This window comes from Ranitomeya imitator, chromosome 2 (genome assembly GCF_032444005.1).
Source record: "Ranitomeya imitator isolate aRanImi1 chromosome 2, aRanImi1.pri, whole genome shotgun sequence".
Taxonomy (NCBI): Eukaryota; Metazoa; Chordata; class Amphibia; order Anura; family Dendrobatidae; genus Ranitomeya; species Ranitomeya imitator.
Genome location: NC_091283.1, coordinates 668,985,933 through 669,001,814, shown reverse-complemented (window position 1 = coordinate 669,001,814; position 15,882 = coordinate 668,985,933). Strand labels below are relative to the sequence as shown.

Sequence of the window (15,882 nt, the reverse complement as noted above, 5' to 3'; positions counted from 1 at the left end):
CATGTAGTCCATTCTTTAACATAGCAAGATATGGCTTAACTCATTATCTTCACATTAACAGGTTGCAGCAACTAATCACGCTGGTCCTCCTTTGACCAGTTGCCATGGGTTACCACACAGTCCATCTAATATATAATTGCCTAGAATACTACTTCCTGCAATTTGTGCCAACTTCCTGTCCGGAGCTAATGTCCGGAGCTAATGTCCGGAGATAAATGACGTCAACAGTGTCCAGTGTCTGATTGGTTGCCGCCTGCTGCGAGCGACCAATCAGAAACGTGCCGTACTGTGACACACTCCGCCCGCCATTTTGGTGTGATTTTTGAATTTTTACCTCACAGCAAGTTTCTACTGCGTGGAGGCGGGCCCAGTGACGTTGCTCTTCAAGCTCCTGCCGAATTTCGTCAAAAAAATGATAATACCATTTACCAAAACTATATATATTTAGTTGTGAAGTGGTTCAGTGACATTTTCACACCAATTTTGAACTTTTGTTTGGTGTTTTCTCCATATACTGCCTATTATTTTTGTTCTTTCTTACTATTATTTATTAATTGTATTATTCTTACATTTGAATAAATAAAGTATATATGGATTCTAGACTCCCGATTCTTTAGAATCGGGCTGCCATCTAGTATAACATAAGAAGCACCAACAATCAATGGTACCTTATAGGAGCTCCTGCTCCACCTGCTGACTCCTTGTCAGTCCTCTCTCTTGGGAAACTGCCTTACGGGGATCACCAACTTGCCTGGTCAGCACACATTAGTCAGTCCAGACCCACCGAAGGACTGTAGCTTCCCCATACAGTAGCTGTCACTGGCTCTGCAGATCCCTGTCCTCACCTCGTGCTATTCATGGATCGGGATCAGGACCTCCCAACACCCAGGTTACTCAGGATCACACAGGTGGCCTGTCCGGGTACTATTCAGGATGTCCATCCCCGGCTGGGACCGTCCAATACCCAGGCCACCAGTAGCAAAGCCCCAACATGTGCTCTTCAGGAAGCCTCCTCCCAGGTCTTCCAACACAGGCTTCAAACAGGAAACTCACAGCGACATGTGACCCACACCCTGGTCACATCATATACCTCTAACCACTCCCCTGGGTGGGAGTGTGGGTGTGTGTGGCTAGTTTGTCCCACCCATCTCACATAACTAGCCCTGCCAACCTCCCATTATAAACATACAAAATACTTCTGGGACCTATAGTCCCACAACACCACATCGCTTCAGGCTGGCAGCTCAGAGTCTCCTCTGCGACACGCGTATCGGCCATTCACTACAATGCCGGACTTTGTCACATAATCACATCCATGCATGCAATTGCCATGCATTCCTATGGCCTCAATACGCCTCCGTGCGTATACTGGGGAGACCATGCAGTGCCCCCTACCTGTTACAGGGGTCACTGCATCACAGCACCAAAATGATATAGTTAAAAACGTCAGCTCGGCTCGCAAAAAATAAGCCCTCACCCAACCCGAGATCACAAAAATGGAGACGCTACGGGTATCGGAAAATGATGCAGTTCAAATTTTTTTTTTATAGCAAACTTTGGATTTCTTTCCACCACCAATAATAAAGAACCTTTACATGTTCGGTGTCTATGAATTTGTTTTGATCTGGAGAATCATACTGGCAGGTCAGATTTAGCATTTGGTGAACATGGTAAAAAAAAAATTAAAAAAACAGTTGTGGAATTGCACTTTTTTGCCGCACTTGGAATTTTTTTCCCAATATTGAGTACACGATATGGTAAAACCAATGGTGGCATTAAAAGTACAACTTGTCCCGCAAAAAACAAAGCTCTGACATAGCCATATTGACAGAAAAATAAAAAAGTTATGGCTCTTTGAAGAAGGGGAGCGAAAAACAAACACAAAAACTAAACAGATCTCCGTCATGAAGGGGTTAACGTGAAGAAGTTCCTACCAAGTATATTATAATAATTTAATTGACAATAGCGATACATTATGCTAATTGCTATTATGGCCACATTCACACTGAAGTCAGAGGCTTCAACAGGCACATCGCTGACACTGGGCTCCTTGGCTTCTCCACATCCACTCCTCATTTCACATTGCTCTTCTCAGTCATTGAAGTAGAGCAGTGTTTCTCAACTCCAGTCCTCAGGAACCCGCAACAGGTCATGTTTTCAGGATTTCCTTAGTATTGCATAGGCAATGGAATTAATGCTTGAGCAGGTGATAATTTTAATCACCTGTGCAATACTAAGGAAATCCTGAAAACATGACCTGTTGTGGGGTCTTGAGGACTGGAGTTGAGAAACACTGAAGTAGAGCATAAATGATGGATCTCGTATGAATTGACTGATGGTGACCATCTGCGACCACAGATGATGAATGAATCGTTGTTTGCACATACTCACTGCTGCTTTATTAACAAAGGTTAGTTTGGGATTTTCTTCCTTGGATTGACGGAGACTCCCAGTGCTCATATATTTATCATTTATGTTGGGAGTGATGTGTTATTTGTGATGATACTTCTAAAGTTCCACTTTTTTATTGTTAAGTTAACCCCTTTACCCCCTTAGCCTGTTTTCACCTTCATGACCAGGCCAAATTTTGCAAGTGTCGCTTTCAGGTAACAACTCAGGAACGCTTCAACAGAACCCACTGATTCTGAGATTTGTCTCTTCATTTAGATGTTTTGGGTTGTCACTGTGATTTAAAAAGAGAAAACACAGTAGTTTGCAATAAATGGCTTCACCCAACCACTGACCATGAGTGGAGAAAAAGTTTTGGTGTTATCAGTCATATTCTCTGAAAAAAAAGGCCAAGAAAGCAAAAATTCTGCGATGTGTAAATTTTTGAGCACAGCTGTAGGTGACGGACCTGAGTGGGGACTTGCTATTTTTTTTGGATTGGGTTGAAGCTTTTGCAGGGAACATTTTGCATAACGCTGAGCACTTATTTTGGAGTTCCAATCTAAATCTCCGAGATGTGATTCAGATGAAACTCTAAGGGTTCAATTCAGTATGATGAGGCAGCAGAGTTACTCTGGACTCCGTCTGGCCTCTGTTCAGTGGTTTCTTTGTTCTCAGAAGTGTGCAAAAACTGTGGAGGACTGTGCTTTTAGGCACGACTAAAAAGACGGACACCGCTGGATCACTGGCCAGACTGTGTCCTCAGTGTCTCATCTGCCTTGCAGCGCTGGGGTCCTGGGTTCAGATGGGACAACATCTGCAATATGTTAGTATGTTCTTCCCGTGTTTGCAGGGGTTTCTGCCGGGTACTCCGTTTTCCTCCCACATTCCAAAGACATACTGATAGGGCTCACAATCTAAATTCCTCATCATGGAAAGTGATGATAATGTGTGCAAACTGTAAAGCGCTGTGGAATATGTTAGCGCTATATAAAAATAAAGATTATTATCTGCCTCATTATAGGAAATCTTCTGCAGAGGGTACCATCTGAATAATAAATACCGTCATGGACATGTAATACACATTAATAATGGATGTAAAAAAATGTGTGTTGAATCATCATAGCAGCTGACACACCAAATGAGACCAATCTTAGGCTATGTGGTTTTACTTGGGGAATTTTCTGTGTGAAATTGCGGAGTCTGATTCGGAGGTTTGGCTTACTGTGTCCACAGCACTCGTGGTTTCTCTACGCTTGTCCAGACCGTTAGAGAAACTACCGGTATTTTGTGTAGATGTTTTTCACATCCCCACCATGTTTAGACCTATTCTGTGTCAGAAGCTTGGATTGAGTAGACTTTATGCCACTTTGGTTTTACTGCCTCATTTTTAACTCTTCCCATTCTCAACATGTGATTTATAACATCATCTCTGATTAGTTCTCTATGGTATTCGAGTTTATGGGACGCTTTTTTTTTTTATCAAGCTTAGACAAAGAACACTGAATTGCACTTGAAATGAGTTGCTTTTTCCCCCCACAATATTCTCTGATACTGGAATATTTTAAAATAAGATATCCCGTATATACTTTACTATAAGCTGACCCGAGTATAAGCTGGGGCCCCTAATTTTGCCACAGAAAACTGGGGAATCTTGTTGACTCGCGTATAAGCCGAATATGCGCTCCACGCCTATGGGTGTGGGGACGCATGCATATTCATTACCTTATTGAGCGGTACCACGTGACAACGGAGATGCAGGTACTGAGATGCAGCAACGACGCCAGGAGGGTGAGTATGACGTCTTCTGGAAGCCGGCGGCTGCAGCTGTCACTGTGCCACAGCTACCGTCTCCTGCTGCCGCTCCCCCTCCCCCACTGACTTTCTGGACAAGGACTCGTGTATAAGCCGAGGGGGGCGTTTTCAGCACAAAAAATGTGCAGAAAATCTCTGCTTATACACGAGTATATATGCTAATAAAAGTTTGGAATTTTTTACTCAGAGCTGGGAATTTTCTTTATTATGCAATTATATTGTCTGCCAAATGTGAAAAAAGTCCACTGATAATGTTTAGTTGCTCATTAAGTAATGATTCTGAATAATTACTCTTACTGTAATGATTTTTTTGCACATGGAATCGAGGATGAGAAAATACACAATAAACATGCCTGACTGTTTTGTTTTCCTCTTTTCCAGGTCTATCCTTTTACGTCGACTTTGTAGCTTGATGGGAACGGTTTTTCTTTTGAGATGCGTAACAATGTTTGTTACCTCTTTATCTGTTCCTGGTGAACATTTGCAGTGTTCAGGAAAGGTAAGACACTTTTAAAATGGTATAGCATTAATTATCCATAGATAAGTGCCTTACTACTTTTATAGTACAATGACATTTTTTCTGTCTCTAATGCCCTGTTCACCCTTCATTTCTGCAGTGCCTCTCTGTGGTTCTATCTGAATTCCACCTAAAAACGGAATTCAGACGATCCACCGAGGGGCCATAGAAGACAATTAGACGGAGTTCAGATTAACTTCACTTGTGTCTTCTCTCTGAACGTGTTCATTTGTTCAGTTCACTAGGTTTCTGTGCCCATCTGGACAAACTATGAACTGTAGTTCACGGCACCACTACTGTTTGAAAACCCCAAATCTCCACAGCTACTTGCCACTGCTGTGCCGTATATGCCTGCTAAAAGGACACTCGGGTGCACTGTTTCAGTAATGTATAAGTCCAAAATGAGGAAAAAACACAAGTGCACCCACCGGTCCTGAAAAACACCAAACCTTTATTTAGAACATGTGCAGGTGACAACAGGGAGAACGTGGACAGAAAGGACGACTGCCGTTTCGCGCTGCCGCGCTTCTACGGGTCTTGATGTCGAAAGGAAGTGGGAAAACACCCTTTATCTGCCACAATCAAAGGGAAACTCTCACCTGACGACACCATGAAAGTAAAAAACCCACCCACCAACAAGTGAATGACTAAATAATTAAACATATTAATACAAACAAATATAAACTGGCAAAAAACTGAAACATGCTGCTGTCAGGTAGTTTATTAACCATTCAGGTGATGTTCAGGAATTAATGCAAAGTGGCATGACAGAAATGACAATGTGTATTTCTCGGTCTCCCATGATAGCACTACGTAGAGAGGGGATCCGCCCTTCAGGGACAGGAAACCTACAGATAAAAGGGCGGTACCTCTCCCTCGCATCAGTTGGTTTCCTGTCCCTGAACAGGGAACCTCTTTTCGGTGGTACCTGTTAGGAAGACCGATGGACCGGGACCGGGCGGTCGGGTTCCGGCAGCGACGAGGCTCCTGCCGCGGCTTGTCCGGCTCCCGAAGCCGCCACCGCTGGAACCGAGGGGTTCTTCAGGGTGAGCAGAGGGAGAACGCCGCCGACTCGGAACGATGAAGGGGCGCTGGATCACCCGGAGCTCCTGTGCCGATAAGCGCATGCTCCGGGTGTACAAAGTTGGCCGCCGCTTCGGAAATGCGGCAGGACTTCCGGGTCATCGCCGCGCGCATGCGCGGTAGCTCTTTTCTCCCTGGAGGATGTGACGCAGGACCGGAAGTGCGGTGAACGCCGAGGGTGGCGCCAAATACAAATAGGGAGATGGTGCACACATAGTTGTCGCACTATCTCCCTGTAAACCATGGAGGACAGCGATCCGCAGGAGCTGCAGCCAAGGCAGCAGCACCATAGAAAGACAGACCCAAAGAATGCCAGGAGTGGGTCTAGCAGCCGTTCCACACATCGCAGCAGATCTGCTGCAAAGACTAATACGCCTCCTCAGGAACCTTCTCTACCAGAAAGGTGCCCTCATGGGACTTAAATTTAGTCCTCTCGGCGTTAACGGGTCCTCCATTCGAACCCATAGAGTTAATTCCCATCAAAACACTATCACTTAAGACTATTCTCTTGGTAGCGTTAACATCTGCGCGCAGAATAAGTGACATTCAAGCCTTATTCTCGAATCCACCCTTCACTAAAATATTAGATGATAGTCACTCTTAGACCTGACCCGGCCTATTTGCCAAAAGTGGCGTCAAGATTCCATAGGTGCAAAGAAGTATCCCTGCCGTCCTTTTGTCCAAACCCCAAAAATGAGAAAGAGCAGAGCTTCCATAATCTAGACGTCAGAAGATGCCTAATCCAATACTTAGATTCCACCAGAGAGTATAGGAAGGAAGGCTCTCTGTCTGTTTTCAGGGTCCCAGAAAAGGATTCCGGGCATCCAAAGGTACTTTGGCGAGGTGGATAAAGGAGGCGATAGCCTTGGCATATTCATCCTCGGGGAATACGATCCCGGATGGTATAAGAGCGCATTCCACAAGAGCAGTAGCTACCCCATGGGCTAAGAGGTCAGAGGTATCGATAGAGCAAATCTGTAAGGCGGCCACCTGGTCATCACCATCAACCTTTTTTAGACACTATAGATTAAATCTAGCCTCTGTGTCTGACTTAACCTTCGGACGAAGGGTTCTTGAGGCGGTGGTCCCTCCCTAAGCTTAGTCTCTGCAATTCTCTCCGTAGTGCTGTCATGGGAGACCGAGAAAGTAGTAGTTACTCACCGATAACGGTGTTTCTCGGAGCCCATGACAGCACTCGCTTATTCCCTCCCATCACGAGTGCGGTGAGCACCTTTAATTACATATAATTTATATAGTTTATATAGTATAGTCTAGGCACGGGGTTCCTCTATTAAGAAATGTTGTAATATGATTTTTTTCTCTGTTGTAAACTAACCTGGAGGTCCTCCGATGCTCTGTAAACCAACTGATGCGAGGGAGAGGTACCGCCCTTTTATCTGTAGGTTTCCTGTCCCTGAAGGGCGGATCCCCTCTCTCCGTAGTGCTGTCATGGGCTCCGAGAAACACCGTTATCGGTGAGTAACTACTACTTTTTACCACCGCTAATGCCGCTAACTTCTGAACAGGTTACAACAGCCGTCAGACTCTAAGGCCACTATTTGGTCATAAATTGCTATGGCAAACATCAGGACCACCAGCTCATGATCTCAGGGCACCGATTGGGATAAAGAGGAAGCCCCCACACTCTGTTAACCATTTACATGATGTCACTATTGACAGCAGCATCTAATGGGTTAAACAGATTTGGACCGTGCAAACACTGATCATGGCTGATGCAGCACGTTGTCAACTATAGTGTACTGCCGACAGCTGCTGGATTGTCACCTGTATGGGGATGATAAGCTTTTATATCTCAGGTCAGTTAAAAGACGTATTGGCGGTCATTAAGGTGTTAAAGCCGGATTTGGAAAATGACTTCATGACCCAGCCTATTTTGACCTTAATGACCTGGCCATTTTTTTGCATTTCTGACCAGTGTCCCTTTATGAGGTAATAACTCAGGAATGCGTCAACGGATCCTAGCGATTCTGAGACTGTTTTTTCGTGACATATTGGGCTTCAGGTTAGTGGGAAATTTAGGTCGATAATTTTTGCGTTTATTTGTGAAAAAAAAAATGGAAATTTGACAAAATGTTGAAAATTTGGCAATTTTCAAATTTTGAATTTTCATTCTGTTAAACCAGAGAGTTATGTGACACAAAATAGTTAATAAATAACATTTCCAACATGTGTACTTTACATCAGCAGGAAGCTATAAGGGTTAAAATTTGACCAGCGATTTCTCATTTTTACACCATATTTTGCAAAACCATTTTTTTAGGGACCACCTCACATTTGAAGTTAGTTTGAGGGGTCTATATGGCTGAAAATACCCACAAGTGACACCATTCTAAAAACTGCACTCCTCAAGGTGATCAAAACCACATTCATGAAGTTTATTAACCCTTCAGGTGTTTCACAGCAGCAGAAGCAACATGGAAGGAAAAAATTAGCATTTAACTTTTTAGTCACAAAAATAATCTTTTAGCAACAATTGTTTTATTTTCCCAAGGGCAAAAGGAGAAACTGGACGCCGAAAGTTGTTGTACAATTTGTCCCGAGTACGCCGATACCCCATATGTGGGGATAACCACTGGGCGCATGACAGGGCTCGGAAGGGAAGGAACGACATTTGACTTATTGAATGAAAAAATAGCTTGAATTGTTAGCGAACACCATGTCGCGTTTGGAGAGCCCCTGTGTGCCTAAACATTGGAGCTCCCCCACAAGTGACCCCATTTTGGAAACTAGACCCCCCAAGGAACTTATCTAGATGCATAGTGAGCACTTTGAACCCCCAGGTGCGTCACAAATTGAGCCGTAAAAATGAAAAAGTACTTTTTTTTTTTCACAAAAAAGTTTTTAGCCTCAATTTTTTCATTTTCACATGGGCAACAGGACAAAATGGATCCTAAAATTTGTTGGGCAATTTCTCCTGAGTACACCGATACCTCACATGTTTGGACACACGGCAGGGCTCGGAAGGGAAGGAGCGCCATTTTTGAATGAAAAAATAGCTCAAATCATTAGCGAACATATATCGCGTTTGGAGATCCCCTGTGTGCCTAAACATTCGAGCTCCCCCACAAGTGACCCCATTTTGGAAACTAGACCTCCCAGGGAACTAATCTAGATGTGTGGTGAGCATTTTGAACCCCCAAGTGCTTCACAGAAGTTTATAACGCAGAGCCGTGAAAATAAAAAAAATTTTTCCCACAAAAATCATTTTTTAGCCCCCATTTTTTTCCCCCTAGGATAACAGGAGAAATTAGGCCCCCAAAGTTGTTGTGCAATTTTTCCTGAGTACGTTTATGCCCCATATGTTTAGGTAAACCACTGTTTGGGCGCACGTTGGGGCGCGGAAGGGAGGGAGCACCACTTTTTTGAACGCAAGATTAGCTGGAATCAATGGTGGCGCCATGTCGCATTTGGAGACCCCCTGATGTGCGTAAACAGTGGAAACCCCTCTATTCTAACTCCAACACTAACCCCAACACACCCCTAACCTTAATCCCAACTCTAAACATAACCCTAATCCCAACCCTTACCCCAAGCCTAACCCTAACCCCATCACACCCCTAACCCTAATCTTAACTCTAATTCCAACCCTAACCCTGTGCCCACGTTGCGGATTTGTGTGCAGATTTTTCCTCACTGTTTTTGAAAATTCCGTAGGTAAAACGCACTGCGTTTGATTTACCGTGGATTTCCAGTGGTTTTTTTTGCGGATTTCACCTGTGGATTCCTATTGAGGAACAGGTGTAAAACGCTGCGGAATCTGCACAAAGAATTGACATGCTGCGGAAAATACAACGCAGCGTTTACGCTCGGTATTTTCCGCACCATGGGCACAGGTAAACCATAGGTTTACATGGTACTGCAAACGTGATGGAAAACTGCTACAAATATGCAGCGGCCAATCCACTGCGGATCCGCAGCCAAATCCGCACCGTATGTACATAGCCTAATTATAATCCTAATTCTAACCCTAATTGCAACCCTAACCCTAGTGGAAAAATAAGACTAATTTTTTTTTCTTTATTTCATTATTTTCCCTACCTATGGGGTGTTAAAGGGGGGGTTTATTTACTTTTTTTTTTTTTTTTTTTTTTATACTGCCGCATCGACCATGGATGGATTGTAATATTTCACCAATTTTCATTGGTGAAATACTACCATTGCTCTGATTGACTGTTTCACTTTCAACAGCCAATCAGAGTGGTCGTAGCCACGGGGTTGCAAATCCACTCCCCCCCCCCCCCCCCCCGGCCCCGGGCTCAAGTACAACTCTTCCTGTACCTGCAGGGTGGGTGAAATTTCAATTAACCCTTTCACCCAACCTGCAGGAGTGCGTTCCGACCATGCTTTGTCACAGGTTGGGAAGGGGTTAAAGATCCCAAGGAGCACCGTGCAAGCGATCATATTGAAATGGAAGGAGTATCATACCACTGCAAATCTACCAAGACCGGCAGTCCCTCTAAACTTTCATCTCAAACAAGGAGAAGACTGATGCAGCCAAGAGGCTCATGATCACTCTGGATGAACTGCAGAGATCTACAGCTGAGGTGGGACAGTCTGTCCATAGGACAACAATGAGTCTTTCTCTGCACATATCTGGCCTTTTTGGAAGAGTGGCAAAAAGAAAGCCGTTTCTCAAAGATATCCATAAAAAGTGTTGTTTAAAGTTTGCAACAAGCCACCTGGAAGACACACCAAACATGTGGAAGAAGGAGCTCTGGTCAGATAAAACCAAATTTGAACTTTTTTGGCAACAATGCCAAACGTTATGTTTTGGCATAAAGGCAACACAGCTCATCACCCTGAACACACCATCCCCACTGTTAAACATGGTGGTGGCAGCATCATGGTTTGGGCCTGCTTTTCTTCAGGGACAGGGAATATGGTTAAAATTGATGGGAAGATGGATGGAGCCAAATACAGGACCATTCTTGAAGAAAACCTGTAGGAGTCTGCAAAAGACAGGAGACTGGAACGGAGATTTGTCTTCCAACAAGACAATGATCCCAGACATAAAGCAAAATCTACCATGGAATGGTTCACAAATAAATGTATGCAGGTGTTAGAATGGACAAGTCAAAGTCCAGACCTCAATCCAATCGAGAATCTGTGGAAAGAGCTGAAAACTGCTATTCACAAACGATCTCCATCAAACCTCACTAAGCTCGAGCTGTTTGCCAAGGAAGAGTGGGCAAGAATTTCAGTCTCTCGATGTACAAAACTGATAGAGACATACCCCAAGCAAATTGCAGCTGTAATCGCAGCAAAAGGTGGCGCAAAAAAGTATTAAGTTAAAGTGGCCGAATAATATTGCACGCCCCACTTTTCAATTTTTGAATTTCCACAAAAATTTAAAATAACCTATAAATTTTGTTTAACTTCACAATTGTGTTCCACTTGTTGTTGATTCTTCACCAAAAATTTACATTTGGTATCTTTATGTTTGAAGCGTGATATGTGGAAAAGGTTGAAAAGTTCCAGGGGGCCGAATACTTTTGCAAGCCACTGTATCTATAGATCTATCTATTATCTATCTATTATCTATCGATAGATATATCAATAGATAGATATAGCTATAGAGCTAGATAGATCTTTTTCACTACAAATGGTGTGCTGCCTCCAATTTTTCTTTTTTGTAATTGAGATTGGTATTTGCCTGGGGAGCTCTGCACTCAGACTTTCTGTTTGTGCTGCTCTAATTCTCTAATTCTCTTTTTTTCTTATAGAGATAGATGGATAGATAGATAGATAGATAGATAGATAATGGATCTATTATTTATCAGTGTGTGTAAACATTATTCTTCAATGGAGTATGTAAAAGAAGAGATTGGACAAGGAAATTACATCCCAATTCTTTTTTTTGTATATCTTTATTTAGCTTACAAAACACACAAATCTGCGTGAAAAAAACACATGAAAATCCGCATCAAAAATGCAGGTGACCTGCCAGTGACATCAGATGCAGATTTTACCTGCGTCAAATCCTGAGCAAATGCTGAGCCATTCCTGACCGTGGAAACATACCCTAACACCAGCCTTTTTTTGTGTATGTTTCGAAAGGTATATTAGCCAGACAGAATCTAAACAGGCAATTATTTTTCCTCTTCCTTCTGGCAGTAGACCTAAATGCGCATTTATTGTATACATCAGTTTAGTACACACTAAACATAAGGCAAAAACGTTGTGAGAACATGGCCTTAGAATTGCCTCAGTTCTCTGTGTAATTTATAATATACCAACAAACACCGTTTTACTGACTATATTGAATTCTTAAGATTATCCAGAACCACGTATGCGCTCTCTGTGCTGGTGTGTTGCATGATGCTTCACACTAAGCTGATGCAGACAGACTGCCGGCATCTACACATGCCCAGATCCACATTTGGATTTCTATTGAACTAACCAAGTGGAGTTTCACCACACTGCTGCTAGTCTGCATGTGTATGTTGGACAACCGGCACTGTTTTAATCTCCAATCAGATAGCAAGTAACTCCCAATGTCACTACAGTCTGAAGGTTATGGTAAGGAGTACATTTATTTAACTATTCATGTGGAAATAAGTGAAATCCACCATGAATATAGCCTAGGTCAGACCTGGGCAAAGTTCCACCCGCGGGCCGCATCCAGCCCGCGGACTGAAAATGCTGAGGGACTGGAAAACGGAGGTCCACAGGCCGCATCGTGCCCACCCCCCCCTCGCCTTCTCCGTTGTCTCCATGGGAGCCGCTGACTGCATTGGTGGAGGAGGGGCTTCCAGCCACTTCCTCCATCAATCAGCCTGTGAAACAGCTGACATGATGACCTCATTTCATTGCGTCAGCTGTGTGCTGCTGTGCGGAGAATCAGCGCATCGGAGGCAAGGAGACAAGCAGAGCGCCAGGGAATGGGACCGAGGTGAGTATGTGGTGTTCATTTTTTTCCATGTGTACGGGATGTTTGGATGGGCATGAGGAGTCTATGGGGGTGTTGTGCTATACATGGGGAAGCTATGGGGGTGTGTGGCTGTACAAGGGGAAGCTATGGGGGTGGTGGGGCCATCAACCTTTATGGAGCAGTGTACGGGGCATATACTATGGAGCATCTTATGGGGGCCATAAACCTTTATGGAGCAGCGTATGGGGCATATGGATGGGAGCAGCAAATTAAAGAACGGTGGCGCAGGATGGGAGCAGCACATGTCAGAATGGAGGCGCAGGATGGGTGCAGCACATGTCAGAATGGAGGCGCAGGATGGGAGCAGCACATGACAGGATGGGGACGCAGGATGGGTGCAGCACATGACAGGATGGGGGCGCAGGATGGGTGCAGCACATGACAGGATGGGGGCGCAGGATGGGTGCAGCACATGACAGGATGGGGGCGCAGGATGGGTGCAGCACCTGACAGAATGGGGGTGCAGGATGGGAGCAGCACATGACAGGATGGGGACGCAGGATGAAGCAGCACATACCAGGATGGAGACCATATACCAATATAAATGCTCTCCACCCGGGCGTAGAACGGGTTCAATAGCTAGTATCTATATATGTGTATGTACGTGTGTGTATTTATATTTATATATATATATCCCCTCTGTGACCTTAGACGTACTATCCCGTCGAGGTGCCCTGGGCTTATCTGACCCTGGACGGGATAGTACGTCATAGCCGATCGGCCGCGCTCACGGGGGGAGCGCGGCCGATCGCGGCCGGGTGTCAGCTGCTTATCGCAGCTGACATCCGGCACTATGTGCCAGGAGCGGTCACGGACCGCCCCCGGCACATTAACCCCTGGCACACCGCGATCAAAGATGATCGCGATGTGCCGGCGGTGCAGGGAAGCACCGCGCAGGGAGGGGGCTCCCTGCGGGCTTCCCTGAGCCCCCCGCAGCAACGCGATGTGATCGCGTTGCTGCGAGGGTCTCCTCACCTCCCTCCCTGCTCGAGCCCCGGATCCAAGATGGCCGCGGATCCGGGTCCTGCAGGGAGGGAGGTGGCTTCACAGAGCCTGCTCAGAGCAGGCACTGTGAAGCAGCCTGCACTCCTATCAGATCAGTGATCTGACAGAGTGCTGTGCAAACTGTCAGATCACTGATCTGTGATGTCCCCCCCTGGGACAAAGTAAAAAAGTAAAAAAAAAAATTTCCAAATGTGTAAAAAAAATAAAAAAAAATATTCCAAAATAATGAAAAAAAAAAAAAAATATTATTCCCATAAATACATTTCTTCATCTAAATAAAAAAAAAAAAACAATAAAAGTACACATATTTAGTATCGCCGCGTCCGTAACGGCCCGACCTATAAAACTGGCCCACTAGTTAACCCCTTCAGTAAACACCGTAAGAAAAAAAAAAAAAAAACGAGGCAAAAAACAACGCTTTATTATCATACCGCCGAACAAAAAGTGGAATAACACGCGATCAAAAGGACAGATATAAATAACCATGGTACCGCTGAAAGCGTCATATTGTCCCGCAAAAAAAGAGCCGCCATACAGCATCATCAGCAAAAAAATAAAAAAGTTATAGTCCTGAGAATAAAGCGATGCAAAAATAATTATTTTTTCTGTAAAATAGTTTTTATCGTATAAAAGCACCAAACCATAAAAAAATGATATAAATGAGGTATCGCTGTAATCGTACTGACCCGAAGAATAAAACTGATTTATCAATTTTACCAAACGCGGAACGGTATAAACGCCTCCCCCAATAGAAATTCATGAATAGCTGGCTTTTGGTCATTCTTCCTCACAAAAATCGGAATAAAAAGCGATAAAAAAATGTCACGTGCCCAAAAATGTTTTCAATAAAAACGTCAACTCGTCCCGCAAAAAACAAGACCTCACATGACTCTGTGGACCAAAATATGGAAAAATTATAGCTCTCAAAATGTGGTATTGCAAAAAATATTTTTTGCAATAAAAAGGGTCTTTCAGTGTGTGACGGCTGCCAATCATAAAAATCCGCTAAAAAACTCGCTATAAAAGTAAATCAAACCCCCCTTCATCACCCCCTTAGTTAGGGAAAAATAAAAAAAAATGTATTTATTTCCATTTTCCCATTAGGGCTAGGGTTAGGGCTAGGGTTAGGGCTAGGGCTAGGGTTAGGGCTAGGGTTAGGGCTAGGGTTAGGGCTAGGGTTAGGGTTAGGGCTAGGGTTAGGGCTAGGGTTAGGGCTAGGGTTAGGGCTAGGGTTAGGGCTAGGGCTAGGGCTAGGGTTAGGGCTAGGGTTAGGGCTAGGGTTAGGGCTAGGGTTAGGGCTAGGGTTAGGGTTAGGGCTAGGGCTAGGATTAGGGTTAGGGTTGGGGCTACAGTTAGGGTTGGGGCTAAAGTTAGGGTTAGGGTTTAGATTACATTTACAGTTGGGAATAGGGTTGGGATTAGGGTTAGGGGTGTGTCAGGGTTAGAGGTGTGGTTAGGGTTACCGTTGGAATTAGGGTTAGGGGTGTGTTTAGATTAGGGTTTCAGTTATAATTGGGGGGTTTCCACTGTTTCGGCACATCAGGGGCTCTCCAAACACGACATGGCGTCCGATCTCAATTCCAGCCAATTCTGCGTTGAAAAAGTAAAACAGTGCTCCTTCCCTTCCGAGCTCTCCTGTGTGCCCAAACAGGGGTTTACCCCAACATATGGGGTATCAGCGTACTCAGGACAAATTGGACAACAACTTTTGTGGACCAATTTCTCCTGTTACCCTTGGGAAAATACAAAACTGGGGGCTAAAAAATAATTTTTGTGGGAAAACAAAAAGATTTTTTATTTTCACGGCTCTGCGTTATAAACTGTAGTGAAACACTTGGGGGTTCAAAGTTCTCACAACACATCTAGATAAGTTCATTGAGGGGTCTAGTTTCCAATATGGGGTCACTTGTGGGGGGTTTCTACTGTTTAGGTACATTAGGGGCTCTGCAAACGCAATGTGACGCCTGCAGACCAATCCATCTAAGTCTGCATTCCAAATGATGCTCCTTACCTTCCGAGCCCTCCCATGCGCCCAAACGGTGGTTCCCCCCCACATATCGGGTATCAGCGTACTCAGGACAAATTGGACAACAACTTTTGTGGACCAATTTCTCCTGTTACC

The 15,882-nt window shown here is 44.4% G+C and overlaps 1 protein-coding gene across 4 annotated transcripts in view; it reads left to right on the top strand.

Moving 5' to 3' along the window:
• The window catches only part of SAMD8 (sterile alpha motif domain containing 8), a 124,303-nt gene that overhangs the window by 93,629 nt on the left and 14,792 nt on the right, over nt 1-15,882 (top strand). For all 4 annotated transcript variants that reach the window (XM_069753021.1, XM_069753022.1, XM_069753023.1 and 1 more), the window contains one exon: nt 4,585-4,702. In XM_069753021.1, coding sequence (XP_069609122.1) covers nt 4,585-4,702 — 118 coding nt within the window. The remainder of the gene's footprint in view (nt 1-4,584; nt 4,703-15,882) is intronic.